Raw genomic sequence first — 18,733 nt, forward strand, 5'->3', positions numbered from 1 at the left:
TAGATGAGTCACAATTAGTGTCAAAACGTAAAAAGATTTTATACCCAGAAGACACAGTCAATTGTTCACGAATAGCCATTGAAGAATGACATACAGAGCAGGAATTGCAGGGATAATGTGAGCCAATGGTCTCCCGAGAAACTAATGATGTCAAAGAACTGTCAGATTTCTATAATAGTAATTTGAATGTCCAAAAACGTAATAGAAGTTGAATGAATAGAAGCAGTAAACTTCAAATGCGTATTTCTTGAATTCAGCCATGTTAAAAAAGATATAAAACTGTCTTCATCTCCCCTCCATAACATGAAGACGTCGTCTATGTATCTTTTCCAGACAAGCAATTCCTGTGAAAACGGATGATCTTTAAAAATTGATTCTTCAAATTGATGCATGTAAAGATTGGCCAGGTCCGGGGCCATTGTTGCCCCCATAGCCGTGCCACAAATCTGCAGAAAAAATTTTTCATTAAAAGCAAAAAAGTTCTTCTTCAAGGCTATTTGTAATAACTGTACTAAGAACTCACTAGGAATCCGATGAGGACGAGAACGTTGATCAAAAAAAGATGCTGCAACTTCAATTGCTTCATCCTGGGGGATTGACGTGTAAAGCGCTTCCACATCTAATGTGACCATTTTCAAATTTGTCATGTCTATGTCCAAATGTTCCAAAAAAGTGATCATATCCGAAGAATCTCTAATGTATGAAGGCATCAAAGGGACAAACGGAGCTAAAAAGTAATCAACAAAACGGGATAATGGTTCCAATAAAGAGCCACAACCGGATACAATCGGTCGTCCAGGTGGATGATCAACGTTTTTATGTATTTTAGGCAATGTGTAGAATATAGGAACACGTGGATGTTTCTTGTTCAAAAAAGCTGCTTCTTTTAAAGTCAAAAAACCAGACTTAACTCCATTTTGTATGACTGAATCAATAAGAATCTGTATTTCATTAGTAGGATCTGAATTCAAGCATCTGTAAAAACGGGTGTCATTTAACTGGCGCAATACTTCATTTTCATAGTCAATCCGATTTTGAATAACAATCTTCCCACCTTTATCAGCTGATTTGATTATAAGATCAGAAGATGATTTCAATTCAACTAAGGCAGCCATTTCGCGCCGTGACAAATTATGAAATTTCGAATCAGATAGATCTAAATTCGAGATGTCATGTGACACTAGATCATAGAAGACTTTTAATGCCGGATCTTCAGGTCCTGGAGGAACCCAAACTGACGGATTAGATAAAATAGATAGATCAGGAGATGGTACATGAGTGGCAAAAAAATTTTTAATCTTCAGATTTCGAACGAAGCGAAATAATGCCACCTGTAAATCAAATTTGTCGCCACGATGGGTAGGTACGAAAGACAGCCCTCGTTCTAAAACATGAGATTGCGTAGATGAAAGTGTTTGAGAGGACAAATTTAAGATCAATGATCCTTCGCTTGTTGAGAGCGTGTTATGCGAGGCTCGTAAGTCTCTGCACGTCCTGTGGGCTGATACCGACTGTAACGTGCCCGATATGGGCGACGAGATCCTCGAGATGGTTGTCCTAAAAAAGAAGACGAAGTACCAGAATCAGAACGCGGGGGTCTTGAACGTGTCTCATCATCCCCCGAAGAAATTTCTTCACCACTCGAGTCGAACGTTACATGTCGAGCAGACTTAGCCAGCCGTTCCTTTGTCATCCAAGGGTAAACATACCCTTTGGTGTAATCTCTCTCATCTCGACATAATTTTTCAAATTTGAATTTACGTAAATCAGCACGAAATTTATCCATCAATTCTTCAGTCGCTTTCATTTGTATTGCATATTGGTCTACTTCTACCGAAGAGGCCAATGTTGCTTTGGTAACTTCAATTTCCTCCCGTATCAATACATCTAATGCCTGTGATTTCTTAATGATCAAAATCATTAGATCAAGACTGCATTTATTTAGTATTGCGTTCCAGTCAGCGACAAATTCTGAATCTTCTTTGTGCAGGTGAGGTGCTTTAATCATCCGCAACCCTCGAGGAATGCGTTGTATCCTACAATACTCTAACAGAGTGTCAGCATGGGAAGTCGTTCGAATAGAACGCCGAAGTAATTTTTGTAACGTAAACCATTGCAAATCAGGTGAAACGGCACTGGCAGATGTGGAAAAGGAAGATGGCTGCTGTAAAAGAGCTTGTAAATCGGCATCTGAAAAGCTCAATGTTTTCAAAGGTACCACGGTTTCAGCCTCCCATTATTACCGCATTACCAATTTGGTTAGTTTCCCTAATTTCTCTTAGCATTTCACTGTCCGTCTCATCATCTTGGCCAGATGGACGGTAGTATACTCCTATCACTATAGTCTTCCCCGACACACAAGGGATTTCTACCCATAAAGATTCAATTTTGCATTTAGTCTCATGCAGGATGTTTATCCTGTTGGACTCTATGCCATCCCGTACATAAAGCGCCACACCACCTCCCGGGTGCTCCTCTCTGTCATTGTGATATAATTTGTACCCCGGTATATCTCTGTCCCATTGGTTGTCCTCCTTCCACCATGTCTTTGAGATGCCAATTAAGTCTATGTCATCTTCACGTACTTATATATGTGTGTATGGGCACACGCACGCTTATTTTAAAATTTGCCTGATAGGGTTTAATTCACAAAAGGTTTTTTCCCCATTCTGATAGCAATATCCAAAGGAATCTAGCTGGCAAATAGGAACTTACTCATGTAGATTGCACTGGTTGGAAATTGTCCCTTTGATAGTGCCTAGAATGTATGGATGGGTATCACAATGTCCGTGCCTTTCAGCACATTAAAATGCATTCCTGAGGCTGTCTTAGGACAGGAGAGTGAACTACATGCATGAAATTGAATTTTCAAATCTGTGTGCCTAATTTTTCTCTCACTCCTCTGCCCACTGTAAAAGGAGATGCAAAATCAGTGGGTATATTTGTGGCGAAGTACCAATTTAAACACATTTTATATGAAAGATTATACAATGCAGGCAGTTTCTTATTAAAAAAATTACATGCACGATCTCTGGGTACAATATTGCCTATAGACTTTGCACCTAGGCAGGCTACCAAAAATTGCTACCCTCTGCATCTATAGGAAAGAACTTAGTAAATCAGGCTCCAAATGGGAGATAACCTCTAGTACATAGGTCCTTAAAAGCAAATATTTTTACAACTATAGCAGAATTAAACTTTCATAATTGATAGCACCATAGGTCATATTTTATTAACACTAAACAACAAAAACAAAATATTATATTCCCTGAAGTACATATGTCTATGTTTAAATGTTATATGAAGAAAATATACTTTATAATATGGCTATTGTAACCATAATAAAAATGGAAAATGGTTGAAAGCACTTGGAAAACACATTTAGGTTCATTTTATAAATGAACAGGTAGGGCTAAAGTCTGCTTGTAATTGCTCAGGCAGAACTTTGCCAGCATTTTCTAAGTGAACTTGTACGTATATATTTATTTCAGAAATGCTCAGGTATTTGGTCCGCTACACACAGATTAACCTGCAGAAAGTTACACCTCCTCTTTGGAGGGAGTAACCTATGCAGGTAAACTTCTGCAGATGCTTTTGAAAACACATTTTCAAAAGCATCTGCAGAATTTCCAGCTCCACTTCCCCGGAATATCTCTCTGCAGTTTGCAGAAAAGTCCTTGCGAAACCAAGGCACACTGAGCCTTGACTGATTTTAGAACAGCCATTTATGTGCATAAAACCCATGCTTTATGGCTTTGAAAATGACCCCTTTCCAAATGCTTATTCACTTTACTTTTGAAAAAAAAAATGTCAGGGGCAGGTGAAACTCAGAATGAGTGTATTGACAAATTCTTTCTGAAAATATAGGACAAAATTTATGGCTATGTATGTACCTTGTGATGCTGAAGGTGATTTATGAATATTTTATTTGTAGGGTACCACTACTGAGACAGAAGTAAGAAAGACAAGGACAAGTTCTTATCAGATCTCTGTGGACTTACTGGACGATCCTACTCTAAGGCAAAGAGCACTAAGTGTGGCCAGCATACTAACAAACACAATGGAAGGTATCGTTCATGCACTGAAAAAGATGGGCCACAGCATTCGATATTAATCTGAACCATCTTTCAAACCACAGCCTGTGAATCATGACATGCAGTCAATGAATCACTGGATGGGATTGAAAAAAAAATAAATTGAATTGAATTGAGGCTTGCCAGCTGTAGAAACTAGAGATGTGAATCGTGTCCTCGATCGTCTTAACAATCGATTTCGGCTGGGAGGGGGAGGGAATCGTATCGTCGCCGTTTGGGTGTTTAGAGTATCGTGAAAATCGTTAAAATCATGAACCGGCACACTAAAACCCCTTAAAACCCACCCCCGACCCTTTAAATTAAATCCCCCACCCTCCTGAACCCCCCCCCCCCAAATGCCTTAAATTACCTGGGGGTCCAGCGGCGGTCCGTAGCTAAATTGGGGGAAGGGGGAGGGCAGGAAAACCGGCACACTAAAACACCCTAAAACCCACCCCCAACACTTTAAATTAAATCCCCCACCCTCCTGAATCCCCCCCCCAAATGCCTTAAATTACCTGGGGGTCCAGCGGTGGTCCGGAACGGTCTCCTGCAATTGAATCATGTTGTCTTCAGCCGGCGCCATTCTGCGCCGCCATTTTGCAAAATGGCGGCGCAAAATGGCGGCGGCCATAGACCAACACGATTCGACTGCAGGAGGTCGTTCTGGACCCCCGCTGGACTTTTGGCAAGTCTTGTGGGGGTCAGGAGGCCCCCCCAAGCTGGCCAAAAGTCCCTGGGGGTCCAGCGGGGGTCCGGGAGAGATTTCCTGCCGCGAATCGTTTTCCGTACGGCAAATGGCGCCGGCAGGAGATCGACTGCAGGAGGTCGTTCAGCGGGGGTTCCGGATCCCGGCTGAACGACCTCCTGCAGTCGATCTCCTGCCGGCGCCATTTTCCGTACGGAAAACGATTCGCGGCAGGAGATCGCTCCCGGACCCCCGCTGGACCCCCAGGGACTTTTGGCCAGCTTGGGGGGGCCTCCTGACCCCCACAAGACTTGCCAAAAGTCCAGCGGGGGTCCGGAACGACCTCCTGCAGTCGAATCGTGTTGGTCTATGGCCGCCGCCATTTTGCGCTGCCATTTTGCAAAATGGCGGCGCAGAAAGGTGCCGGATGAAGACAACACGATTCAATTGCAGGAGGCCGTTCCGGACCGCCGCTGGACCCCCAGGTAATTTAAGGCATTTTGGGGGGGGGTTCGGGAGGGTGGGGGATTTAATTTAAAGGGTTGGGGTGGGTTTTAGGGTGTTTTAGTGTGCCGGTTTTCCTGCCCTCCCCCTTTCCCCCGATTTACGATTTTTTGACGATAAATCGGGGGAATTGGTATTGTATCGTGGCCCTAATGATTTTTGACGATTTAAAATATATCGGACGATATTTTAAATCGTCAAAAAACGATTCACATCCCTAGTAGAAACATCACAACTTTTAGTTTACAATTCCTGAATGATCATACTGCTAGTCAGAAAGAGCTCCAAGAAGTGGTATTTCTATGCTGTCTTATGATCTCCGCCTACCTACATTAAAAAAAATGTGTAAAAGGCTTTACTGCCCTGGAATTTAGAGAAAAAGTAAAAAAAAAAAAGATTCATGCATTTAGTGCATGAATTACGAAGAATTAATCACTGGATGGGATCTCAAATATCCAAATAAATTGTGGATCACTAGTGGGAATGTCCTTGGATCGTGATCTGTGGGTCACAAATTATGGATGAGCCTTTATCTTGTTCTTTTAGAAAATGTCCCTTTCCAATTCGGCAGAAGGGGAAAAATTGTTACTTTAAAAGGGCTTTGTCAAGATTAAGAAATACATAATACAGTGTCGTTTGTGAAACAAGTTAGCTTAGTCCAATTCCCAGTGAACAGTTGTCTGCATGACAAAAAGACACTGTCACAATTTCACACAGATTGATACTCTCATTGGTAGTCTCAGCCAAAGACAGGCCAAAGACTGGAGACCAAATCACCTTCAAACCCTTAAGAGCAGTGAAGAAATTTGCACTGCTGCTCCTTGTGCTGTGCTGCCCAGTAGATAATAGAAAGACTGTGCTTTCCCGTGCTGTCAATCTGACTTCTTTCATGAGCGCTAAATTCCCTAGAAAAGAACAAAAAATAAATATAGAGTTTAGTTAATTAAGGTAAGGCATATTGAAAATATGTTTGTGCCTGTTCCAACGCGTTTTCACTGAATTCTCCTTTGAATTGTGCACAAATAAATTCATTTCATGCTGGCAAAGATTTGATTGCAAAATATTGAAGGTCCTGCAATAGCTTTGAACAAGATTTTGTTTGTGCAACTTTTGTTCTCTCTTTTGTATTTTTGCTTTGCAGAAAATATAGATATTGAGCAAAACAATAAAGGGGTAGATTTTAAAAGGCCCGCGCACGCATGCATGTTATAAAATGTGATTCCTTTGTGCACATGCGCTCCGGATTTTAATGCACGTGCATGTGCGGGCAAGTGGATTCCTCCGTGAAGAGAAGGGGCATTTTAAAAGAATCACGCGGCGATGTGATCGGGCCTTTGCCCAGTTCCCTCCCAGTCCACGCCAATAAAGGAGCCGACTGGGAGGGAACTTCCCTAACCCTAACGCTATCCTGCCTCCCTTTTCCCCTCTCCTCCCTGACCCCTAAACTTACCCTAGTTATCCCCAATTTTTTTGTTCTTATACTTACTGCTCCTCCAGAGCAGAAGTAAAGTCTGCGTGCCAGCCAGCTGGTGCATGCTTTCCCAGGACAGCGTCTAATAGCGCTGTCCTAGCTTGCCTCTCCCTGCCCAGACCCCGCCCCATCCCGTCCCTTTCTTTAGGCCCAGCACTTCTGCGCATATCGGGAATTACACGCATGGCTGGGCCCTTTCTAAAGTGCTCTCGGTACGTGCAGGGCCCGGCCACCCGCGTTACCCCGGAATTTGCAAGCGCAGGCCTTTTAAAATTGACTTGATATTATTTTAAAATTGCACAAGCAAACTGAGCATTGTGATTTTTGTGGACTTACCTAATGCATATGTAACTCTTAGTGGTGTTTGAATTCCGGGAGCACACAAACATATTTATTTCTTTGGGGATGCTCCAACTATGGCCCTGATGTTGGCATCTTGCTTTCAGTGTGTATAGACTGTAGGTGCATCCCAAGGAGTGAAATCTAGGACAAATCAGACAGGATTTGGGTGTTAAATTAATAAATAAATTCCGTTTGTCCATAATATACTGATACATATTTGTATTTCTCTGTAGGTAGGTGTCCTTTTATTTTAGGCATCTGTGTAAGAGCTCCCATGGTGATTTTAAGTGCACAAAGCTCACCCAGTGGCTAACCGGGAATCCTATTGGAGGGGTCTCCAACTTCACAGAAATTATAGTCCTTCCTTAATCCATCTCCTTCCTGGACACCCAGCCTGTCTTGGAGATCTGATCGGGGTCTCCTGCTCTTACTCCTTCGTTCTTACTTGTTGTTACTGGGAACTCCTCTTGGGGAAAAGTCAGAATGAAATCAGGCTACCTCAGCACTGCAATCCTTGTGGGGAAGGGGGATCCAAAAACCTCCCCACACTGTCTATGCCCAAAAGATATTTCTAAGGTTAAAACAGATACTAGAGATGTGCATTCTTTTTTTGCCGAATTGGAAAATTTCAACAAAATAGTCCAATTTGGCATGGATTGGAGGACCTGAAAAACAATTGGGCTTCCCCGAAATTTTGGGGAAAATCGTTTTTCGGGTTAGCACGGGGGGAGGGGCACATTTATTTTTAAAAAACCCAAATCCACCCCAAACCTTCAAATTTACTTAATTACAACCCCCCCCCCAACATCCTGATCCCCCCCCAAGACTTATTGAAAACCTTGGTGGTCCAGCGGGGGTCTCGGGAGCGATCTTCTGCTCTCAGGCTGTTGGGCCTGCCAGGAATCAAAATGGCGCTGGTAGCCCTTTGCCCTTACCATGTGACAGGGGCTACCGGTGCCATTGGTCGGCCCCGTCACATGGTAGGAACAATGGACGGCCTGCGCTATCTTAGAAAATGGCGCAGGCCATCTATTGTTCCTTCCATGTGACAGGGGCTGACCAATGGCACCGGTAAGCCCTGTCACATGGTAAGGGCAAAGGGCCAGCGGCGCCATTTTGATTAGTGGCAGCTGATGGCCCAAGAGGGAGAGATTGCTTCCGGGACCCCGCTGGACCACCAGGGCTTTCAGTAAGTCTTGGGGGGGGGGATCGGGATGGTGGGGGGTTGTAATTAAGCAAATTTGAAGGGTTGGGGTGCAGGGGGGGGTTCATGAAAATCGCCTCAAAAAAAAAAATGAGCTGCAGGGAAATGACATTTTCCATGAGGCACCCGAACCGCAGCCCGACCAGAAAACCTTAAACAACACACATTTCTACTAGATACATCCTCAGCCATCACTGTCTCTTGCAACAGGATCCACCACTGCTGCTTGCCATCCTAGGGTTTACAGTGGACTCACAGGTCTTCGGCCTCTGGTTAAGAGCCCTTTCTCCCTAAAAGGGAATCAGGCTTAAAAATCTATCTCTTCTGTAAATTAGTGAAAGAAGGACCCTCTCTGGCAAGGAGTGCATACTGAGGTATCACTTCTAATTGAAACTCCTTTTGGGTGAAGCTGGGAGGCCTCACCAATGTGTAAATTTTAAACATCCTTACTGTCCAAGGCTTCCTAAAACTGATCCCATGGATTTCTAAAATGGCTGGGCTAAATAGGGTTGAGGCATCCAACCACAGCCCTTCAAGTGGGAGGGACTGGGGGGGGGGGGGTGGATGGCTCTTGATATTTAAATTGTCTACATCTAGTGCCACTCATACTCATTTAGGAAGACTCTGAAGCCTACATACTAAAGTGAGGTAATCCTGGTCAGTTATTGCAGATAATGTAGCCCCAATATCCACCAGTAAAGGTTTACCAATATCACCTTATATACTAAGCTAATAATTACAAAAATACTGGATGGTATTTTTAGTAATGTCATATATGTTATCCTATTTACCAAATCAGTACTGGCAGGCAAAAAAAGGAACAGTAATTTGTTGGAGACAGCTGCAAAATAACCATGGATATACCACACCTTCAGGAAAGTATAAACTTTTGGTCATCAAAATCACTCATAGTACTGCTAAAATATATTGAAGAGCTACTGGAGAAAAGAGAAGGAAAGCTAAGGGATGGAAAAGGTGGAGAAAGATGAGAGAAAGAGGTAGAGAGCAGCAGAGAAAGGAGGGAAGGAAAGGTGGAAAAGACAGCAGAGGAGGTAGGAGTAGAGAGAGTAGGTAGCAGTAAGGGAGGGAGTCCCCTCATCTTGAATTGCTGAATCTACTATTGCTATCACAGGTAATGTGCAGTGCAAGGACACTACAACTCAGACCTCAGATCTGCAACATCATTTCAACACTGAGGAGAATGAGCTTCATCTCCACCAGGTCCTGGAATACTAATCACCACTTCATAGGGAAGTGTCTACCAAAAAATCCATGGCCACAAAGGACAAGGAAAGAGATGGCCACCAGTGCCTATTCTGGAGCACTGCAAGAAGAAGTACAGGGACTGCAAGTGACTACACCTACAGATAATATCTAAGATACTAGCTCATCCAACCAAGAGGAGGAGGAAGGCAATGCTCCATCAAGATCAGTGTCATGGAGGAATAACTGAAGTCTCTTCTGTAACAGAAAAAGATCAAAGGCCTAGTAAAGTGGTCTTAGGCCCACAAAATGTGGGTCAGCACTGCCTACAAGGCCTCTTCTGAAGTGGTGCATGCTGAGGTCTCTACTCCTGTCTCCCATGCTTATTTGGATTTCTTCTTCTTCTCTCTTTCTGCATTTAATTTTTCACTCTTTCTCCTGCTTTTGTCTTTCCTGTTCTCTCTTTCCCAGTCTTATTCTTTCAATCTTTTTTACTTCTGCCAGGAAGAGTAGCCTAGTGATTAGAGCAGCAGACTATGCACTAGAGATGTGAATCGGAACCGGAATCGGTTCAGATTCCGGTTCAGATTCACATGTGGGGTTTTTTTATCGGACCCGATCGCGGTTTTGTTTATCGGCTGCGCTCAAGCCGATAAACAAAAAACCCACCCCGACCCTTTAAAACTAATACCTTAGCTTCCCCCACCCTCCTGACCCCCACAAAATTTTTTTACAGGTACCTGGTGGTCCAGTGGGGGTCCCTGGAGCGATCTCCCACTCCCGGGCCGTTGGCTGCCACTAATCAAAATGGCGCCGATGGCTCTTTGCCCTTACCATGTGACAGGGTGTCCGTGCCATTGGCCGGACCCTGTCACATGGTAGGAGCACTGGATGGCCCGCACCATCTTGTGCTCCTTCCATGTGACAGGGGCTGACCAATGGCACCAATAGCCCCTGTGACATAGTAAGGGCAAAGGCTATCGGCGCCATTTTGATTACTGGCAGCCGATGGCCCGAGTGCAGGAGATCGCTCCCGGACCCCCGCTGGACCACCAGGGGCTTTTGGCAAGTCTTGGGGGACCCTCCTGACCCCCACAAAGTACAGTATTCTGAGGTAAAAATATCACTAACTTCATATTTACATGCACTGCTTTGATGCAGCAACCCTGCAAAAAAGACACTTGGAACCCATATTGTATTAGGCCTATTGTGATGAGTGTTGTGTGTGGGCTTCACCCAATGAAATCTCAAATAAACTAATATATTTTCTATTAGGAGAATGCCTCACCTCAGTAACACATGCAGAACATAAACAGATCCTCACCAACTACAGAATAGAGCAACCATAAAACAGAAATACAAACGTGCAGACAAAAACTGAACTGGAAACCACAAGAAGCCTGACACTCTATGCAATGCAACAATGAAAACCCAGAACCATCAGCATCCTTCAAACATCATACTATAAAATTAAGAAATAAAATAAATACATACTCATAATACTAAAAACATGCTAATAATATTTCAAAAAAAGCTGATGAATAAAAGATCAAATAATTAAAAACTCATATACAATTTTTTTTTAGATATCTCAAACACCAATAAAATATTTCTAAACATCAGACACATCAAATAACACCTGAAAAATAAAATTAAGAAACATTTTAAAAAATCATGCTCTCTATACCTGGGAACTTTGATTTCCAGTCACCCTGAGATTGTTGTGGATTAGTTGGAGTGGAATGCACAAACTTTCTCCTCTCTTATATATATATATATATAGATATATATATACACACACATAGAAAAAAAAAAAGCTCATACACGCATATGCTCCCATTCAGGCAAACCTGCAGGCATCTCCAGCTCTTCTTTGGTTGGGATCTACCAGCAACGTCAGGCCCTCATCTTCATTTCAGCTGCTGGCAGGTTGGAATCCACCTGCCACATCCATTCTCTCTCACACACACACAACCCAGGCAGGTTTCCATTCTCTCTCACTCACACACCTCAGACAAGCTCCATAAGAACATAAGAACATGCCATACTGGGTCAGACCAAGGGTCCATCAAGCCCAGCATCCTAGTGGCCAATCCAGGCCATAAGAACCTGGCAAGTACCCAAAAACTAAGTCTATTCCATGTTACCGTTGCTAATAATAGCAGTGGCTATTTTCTAAGTCAACTTAATTAATAGCAGGTAATGGACTTCTCCTCCAAGAACGTATCCAATCCTTTTTTAAACACAGCTATACTAACTGCACTAACCACATCCTCTGGCAACAAATTCCAGAGTTTAATTGTGTGTTGAGTAAAAAAAGAACTTTCTCCGATTAGTTTTAAATGTGCTAACTTCATGGAGTGCCCCCTAGTCTTTCTATTATCGAAAGAGTAAATAACTGATTCACATCTACCCGTTCTAGACCTCTCATGATTTTAAACACCTCTATCATATCCCCCCTCAGCCGTCTCTTCTCCAAGCTGAAAAGTCCTAACCTCTTTAGTCTTTCCTCATAGGGGAGCTGTTACATTCTCCTTATCATTTTGGTAGCCGTTCTCTGTACCTTCTCCATCGCAATTATATCTTTTTTGAGATGCGGCGACCAGAATTGTACACAATATTCAAGGTGCGGTCTCACCATGGAGCGATACAGAGACATTATGACATTTTCCGTTTCCACCTACACACTCCCATTTACACCTACACACTCCAGACAGGCTCTTATTCACAACCACCCAAATCCCAGACAGGCTCCCATTCTTACACATACCCATCCCAAACAGGCTCCCATTCACATACACACACACACACCCATCCCAGGCAGGCTCCCATGCACACAAACACACACATACACATGCACATACACCCATCACAGGCAGTTTCACATTCACACACACACATAAACATGCAACCCAGGCAGGCTTCCATTCATCCACTCACACACCCATCACAGGCAGCCTCCCATTCCCTCACACACACATGCACACCAGGTAGTCAGGGTCCATGGGTCATTCCTCCTCCACTGCTGTTGGTGTTGCTGTCAGCCTGTACCTTCTTTGTGGAGAGCAGCCATTCTGTAGCTCCTCTTCATGTGCTGGCCACAAGGTAACTCAACACTCGCTGTGCCAGCATTTCCTGTATTCTCATCTCATCTCATGCATCGTGAGATGAGTATACAGGAAGTGCTAGTACCACGAGTGTTGGATACCGCGGGGACAGCACATGAGGAGGTGTTGTCAAATGGACTTCCTCTTCTGCCGCCAGTGGGATCATATCCACCAGCTGTACCACGGGCCTCCTGCGTCTTCTGCCACCGGTGGACCCGATCCCACCAGTGGCACCATGGGACTCCTGTTTTTTCTGCCGCAGGTGGGATTGGGTCCACTGGTGGCATCATATGCCTCCACTTCTTCCGCTCAAGGTGGGATCGGGTCTACCAGCAGTAACAAGAGCCTCTCCCTTCTCCCGACATCACCCCACCAGGTGTGCCACCCTGTGCATCTTCTTCTTTCACTGGACAAAAGAAGCGACCGGAGATAAGATAGAAATGTTCAAATATTTGACAGGCTTCAGTAAAGAACAGGAAGGTGACATTTTCATTTTCCATAGAAAAGGAAATTCGAGGAAAAGAAGTCATGATATAAAGTTATATGGCGAAAGGTTCAGAGGAAACACGAGAAAATGCTTCTTTACTGATAGATGGTGGTTAGATGTTTGGAATAGCTTGCCTGAAGAGAGTAGGGATGTGCATTCGTTTTCAACGCATTGGCAATCTGCAGTGCATAAGTCCCTATTCGTTGTATTCATGGGTTCGTAAAACGCATCGTGATCCCCCACGAATACAACCTATCAAATTAGTTTAATTCTTTTGGCTCACAGTGATTTCTTAGCGGACTTTTGAAATAAGAGATAGCGAAAGACAGCAAAAGACAGAGTCATAAGTGACCTCACAGCCCTGTTATAGAGTGGGTCAGACAGGTTGGCAAGGAGACCAGAATCCAACCTATCAGAGCTAAGCAATGTAAGCATTTTTCTAATGCAGCCAATCGCCACTCTCACTCAGTGCTCTGTGATGCTTTCCTGATGACGCAGGACTATTTATACGTTAAGCACGTGGCATGCCACGCACTTTCTTGGTGGGGATAGTCTGGGGAGGTGGTCCGGGGAGGTGGCAGAACTCAGAGCTAGACTGAGTGTCTCAAATCTGTATTCAGTTGCTAGTTACTTTGATAGAATTTTCCATTGAAAAGATATTTATTCGATTTGGCTGCAGTGCTGCAGCTAGCCATGCTTTATTTCACCGCTCTTTTTTTTTTTTATTGATCTGAGATGGTCTCTCTGTCTGTGCCACTGAGAGAAGCTGCTAGCAGTGGCATTTTTTGGCTCATTTTACCCCTTGGGGTAGGTTGCAAGCAGGATTTGGGTGTTGTGGGTGGGAGATATATTCAATTGCTAGCTACTTTGATAGAATTTTCCATTGAAAAAGATATTTCTTCGTTTTTGCTGCTATGCCAAGCAAGCCATCCTTTTTATTTAACTGCAGTTTTTTTTTTTATTGAACTCAGGTTGTCTCTTTGTGCTCTTTTAAGCCAAGAAGACAGGGCACTCACTGGGCATCATTGGGCACTGGGCAGTTTTGCAGACTCACGTATATTGGGACAGTGGTGTTCTCTGAAGCCAAATCACCAGTGGGCCTCTTTTGGAAATAATTCTTTTAATTGAAATCCTAGTAGGCAGTGACATTAAATCCATAATGTCAGGGAATGCTAGACGTGGTCGAGAGATTGGGACTGGCAGAGGAGGCACTTCAAAAAGGGACTTGTTCCAATCTAAAATCTCTGGAGGGGCAGGCAGTTCCATCCGGAAAAAACTGAAATTGAAAGATGATGCATCGCCACCACCTGTTTCTGACCCTGTAGTTTTGGAGGTGAGGGAAGGGGAGGCTGAGTCATACCAGATAAAATGGCGACACCCAAAAGCAGCAGTGTGACAGCAGACTTGACTTAGCATTGACAATGTAGGGCAGGCACTGTTTGCTTCTGATTCCGATGAAGAATCATCTTGTGTGGGAATCTCATCATCAGAAATGGAAGAAGTAATAGCTGAAGAAAGATTAGGAGGATTAGTTAGTCCTGTCTTAGCCTGCACTTCAGTGCAGCAGGGGATAGATGAAACTGATGTTGAGGAAGAGCAGTCAGTGCAAGCACAGAGTGTGGCAGATGCCCCTGGTACTGCTTCTCAGGGTGCACCAACTACTTCAGCTCCAGTGCCAGCATCCACCTCGAAGGTTATAGAGAAGGGATCACAAAAGAAATCTGCGATCTGGAGCCACTTTAAAGTGATGGAAGACCCGCATTTTGCTCAGTGTAATTATTGTGCCAGGGCTATTAGCAGAGGCAAGTAAATGGGACATCTATCTAATTTTGCCATGACGCATCATATGAAGAGGCAACACCCAACAACAGTACTGCTATCTGGGGATGGTGGCAGTGTAAAGTGGTTGAAAAGGAGTAGAGTCACCCCACGCCCTCAGCCCCTTCTAGCAGTCAGGTGGCAGGACAGCAGCCCCCTGCCATGTGGCAGAAGTGACAACTCACCATGGAGGAAATGGGGTGGTGTGCGTTAACGCTATCCCGGGATAGGAGGCAGGCAGCCTCAAAAGTTTTAACCAGGAGTATTGGGGAAATGATTGCCCTTGATGACCAGCCCTTGCAGGTAGTAGAGAATGTGGGTTTCAAGCAGTTGCTGAAGGTCTTAGTTCCAAATTACAAAGTTCCCTCCAGAACCACATTTAGCAGAAAGGTCATCCCCAGCCTGTACAACCAGTATCGCAGTTGCATCCAAGCGCTGCTAGCTAAATCAGAGGGGAGTGTGCATTTCACCTGCGATATCTGGACCGCCATGAATGCTGCACACTCTTAATTCTCCCTGACAGCACACTGGTGGGACCTGGCTGAAGCAGGGGCAGGCAGCAGCTCTATTAGTGAACAAGTATCAGGGTAGAGGTGGGCTTTACTGCACACCCACCTGACGGACAAGGCCCATACCTCAGCCAATATTCTAGCATGCATCAGACAGATGCTGGCGGGCTGGCAGCTACACCAGTGAGACAGGAATCCTCAGGCAGGGTACTTTGTCACAGACAATGGTGCAAACATGGTTAAGGCAATATATGACAGGTGCTTTCAGAACATCCGATGTTTTGCACACATTCTGCACCTGGTAGTGAAGTCAGCTCTGAGGTTGGAGTCCATTCACCAAGAGAATGAATACCTGCATTCGTTAATACACAAGTGCAGGAACATAGCAGCACACTTTCACAGTAGTGTGAAGGCAGGGGCAGGTTCTCCGACAAAAGCAGACTGATTTGGACATGCTTCACAAGCGTCTCATTCAAGACATTGCCACCCGGTGGAATTCCACCTATATGATGCTGCAGAGGTTATTGGAGCTGCAGACACCCCTTCATGAACTTTCTGATTTAATGGACATAGGTGTGCATAATCCCCTAGTGCATCATGATTGGTTAGTCATGAGTCAGCTGGTAAACATCCTGCAGCCCTTCAAGGATGTCATGGAGGAGCTGAGTTCCAGAAGTGCCACCTTGGCTGACATCATCCCTATAGTTAATTTTCTGAAGGAAAATTTGGAGGGCTTTAAACAGGAAGAGGGAATGACAGCTGAGGTGCTGAATTGTCTGCACATTTTGCAGCAGCAGGTGCAAGAGAGATTAAGGCCTTTAAAAGAAGACCACACATACATGCTCGTCACAGTCTGTGATCCCCGTGTGAAAGGGAAACTCGCCCTACAGTCCAATTGTCTCTCATTTGTGAAGGAACTGCTGTTAGCAAAAGTCCGTGATCAGGAGCACCATAGACAGAGACAGATTAGGCATGAAGCAGAGGAGGAAACAGCGACGGGCACTTTGTAGTGTTGTGCTAGCCCAAGCAGGAGCAGCACTCTATCAGCGACAGCTACTACCTCCTCCTCTTCCACTTCAGTACGCCAAAGGCATGTTGCCCATAAAGAATCTGTTCTGCCATGGTCAAGAGAAAAAGCAGCGGGCATGAGTGACTCTCAGCCCACCCAAGCAAAGGAGATACCAGCACAACTGTCAGTGACACTGTATCTCTCAGAGCCCACAGAGGACATGCAGACAGATCCACTGGCATATTGGCCACACAAGTCCACTGTCTGGCCACACCTAGCCAAAGTGGCTCAGCCATATCTGTCATGTCCACCAACCAGTATGCCCAGTGAACGTGTATTTTCAATGACAGGGGATATCATGAGCCCTCACTGCTCAAGGCTAACACCGGAGTTGATGGAAATGCTGGTGTTTTTTAAAATAAGCCTGCCTTTGCTTCAGTTTCCAAATTTCCCCTGTGAATGGCAAGATGAATAAAAGCAATTGAAAGCCTTACAGCAGCTCCAACTGCTTCCTATGCTCCAGATAATATCAGTACATGTACCTGACCTGAAATGCTGTGCCTGTCCGTCCATTGTCCAGGCCGTATGTCCCTACAAGGGCCTGATCTCAAACGCTGTGCCTGTCTGAGTTTAGTTCTAGTATTTCTAATTTCAGTTTCATGTATTTGTGCATCACTTCTTTCCAGAATATTCTTTTCCTGTTTTGCAAGATTTGGAATGTAAGAACATAAAAAGCTGACTTCAGATGTTAATAGCTTCTGGGTATTCACAAATAATCTCCAGCTCATTTCTTGCTTCACAAATGGCAGTCTCTATTGCTCTAAAAGCATCCTCTGTTGAATTACAAAGGCTTGACCTCTAATGCTGTGCCTGTCCATCCAGGCTTTATGTCCCTAAAAGGGCTTGACCTCTAATGCTGTGCCTGTCCATCTAGGCCTTATGTCCCTACAAGGGCTTGACCTCTAACGCTGTGCCTGTCTGTCCACATTTGGAATGTAAGAACATAAAAAGCTGACTTCAGATGTTTGGAGCTTGCATATTTCATATGCTCAATAGTTTTCATGACCTTCATAATATGGGCCATGTTTCTATAGTACTAGAAACAGTAATGTTTCTAGTACTATAGAAAACTGGTGGTAGTTGCACTCTAGTTCATCCTTTGTCTTCCCATAGTTTACAGAGGCACTGTGTAAACGAAAAAGTCAAGTTAGGTTGATATTTATTTACTTATTTAAATGCTTTCATATACCGATATTAGTGTGAAACATCATATCGGTTTACATCCAAACTGAAGATGGAAATTACAAAAAACAGGGTGTGGGGAAGGGGACAAAGAATAAAAATCTAAATGGAGGTAGATAACAGAAAGGCAGAATAAGAAAGGAACAAAACTGCAGAGAAGGCTAACAAGATTGCATCATAACATGATGAAGTCATAGCAACAAACAACGGCAGAGTAAATAATGAGATTACATGATTACATAGGGAGGTCTTAACAATAATATACATGGATTTGATATTGTAGATTCGGGCGGGAGGTGACATCAGCACTTCTTTGGTCCTAATGGCTGAACCCTCATTGCAAAGGGAACCCTCTGTCTCTGGCAATTCAAAATACTAATCCTTCACAGCATGGATCCTTAATTAAAGCAAACAATTTTCTTTCAGTTTTCAGGGCAGAGCAGACAACTTCCTCTGTCTTACTCAGGAAGTCATGATCTGTTTGCACATGCTTAAATCCTAACAATTTGTTCCATTACACACTCTAGGGGCCAACCCATTCCGGGGAGCCCTGTCCTGCTCAAAGGAAAGGGAACTCTCCCCAGGGTAGCTGGCCCATCTCTTAGTACCTGTTGACCCATGTTGAACCACTGTTCACATGGCACCCTGCTCCACATCGCCATGCTTTGAAGGCTCGTGCTCCACTCTAGGGGCCAACCCATTCTGGGGAGCCCTTTCCTGCTCAAAGGAAAGGGAACTCTCCCCAGGTGTAGCCGGCATATCTCTTAGTACCTGTTGACCCATGTTGAACCGCTGTTCACATGGCACCTTCCTCCGCCTCGGGCTTGAAAATTCTCATTTGTGTATCTGCTAACTCCACCAGATTTTAACTTCTTTATTTATCAATTATTAAACAATTAGTTACATAAAAACATCTTGTAACAAGAAACAATACAGATCAAAAAGAAAAAATTATCCAAATCTAGGATTTAACAACTTCAACTTAAATAACATCATCTTTCTGTATTGACCAAATAGGAAATACAGGAGTAGTAAACTATATAGAGCATTGCACTAAATCAATTACTAAACAATAG

At 44.0% G+C, this 18,733-nt stretch overlaps 1 protein-coding gene across 1 annotated transcript in view; it reads left to right on the top strand.

Annotated features, from left to right (window-relative positions):
• Positions 1 to 18,733, top strand: part of LOC115093624 (sodium channel protein type 2 subunit alpha-like) — a 279,971-nt gene that overhangs the window by 122,763 nt on the left and 138,475 nt on the right. The window contains exon 13 of the mRNA XM_029605640.1: positions 3,935 to 4,067. Within this exon, the coding sequence (XP_029461500.1) occupies positions 3,935 to 4,067 (133 nt within the window). The remainder of the gene's footprint in view (positions 1 to 3,934; positions 4,068 to 18,733) is intronic.

The sequence above is a fragment of the Rhinatrema bivittatum genome, chromosome 6 (assembly GCF_901001135.1).
Source record: "Rhinatrema bivittatum chromosome 6, aRhiBiv1.1, whole genome shotgun sequence".
NCBI classification, from domain to species: Eukaryota; Metazoa; Chordata; class Amphibia; order Gymnophiona; family Rhinatrematidae; genus Rhinatrema; species Rhinatrema bivittatum.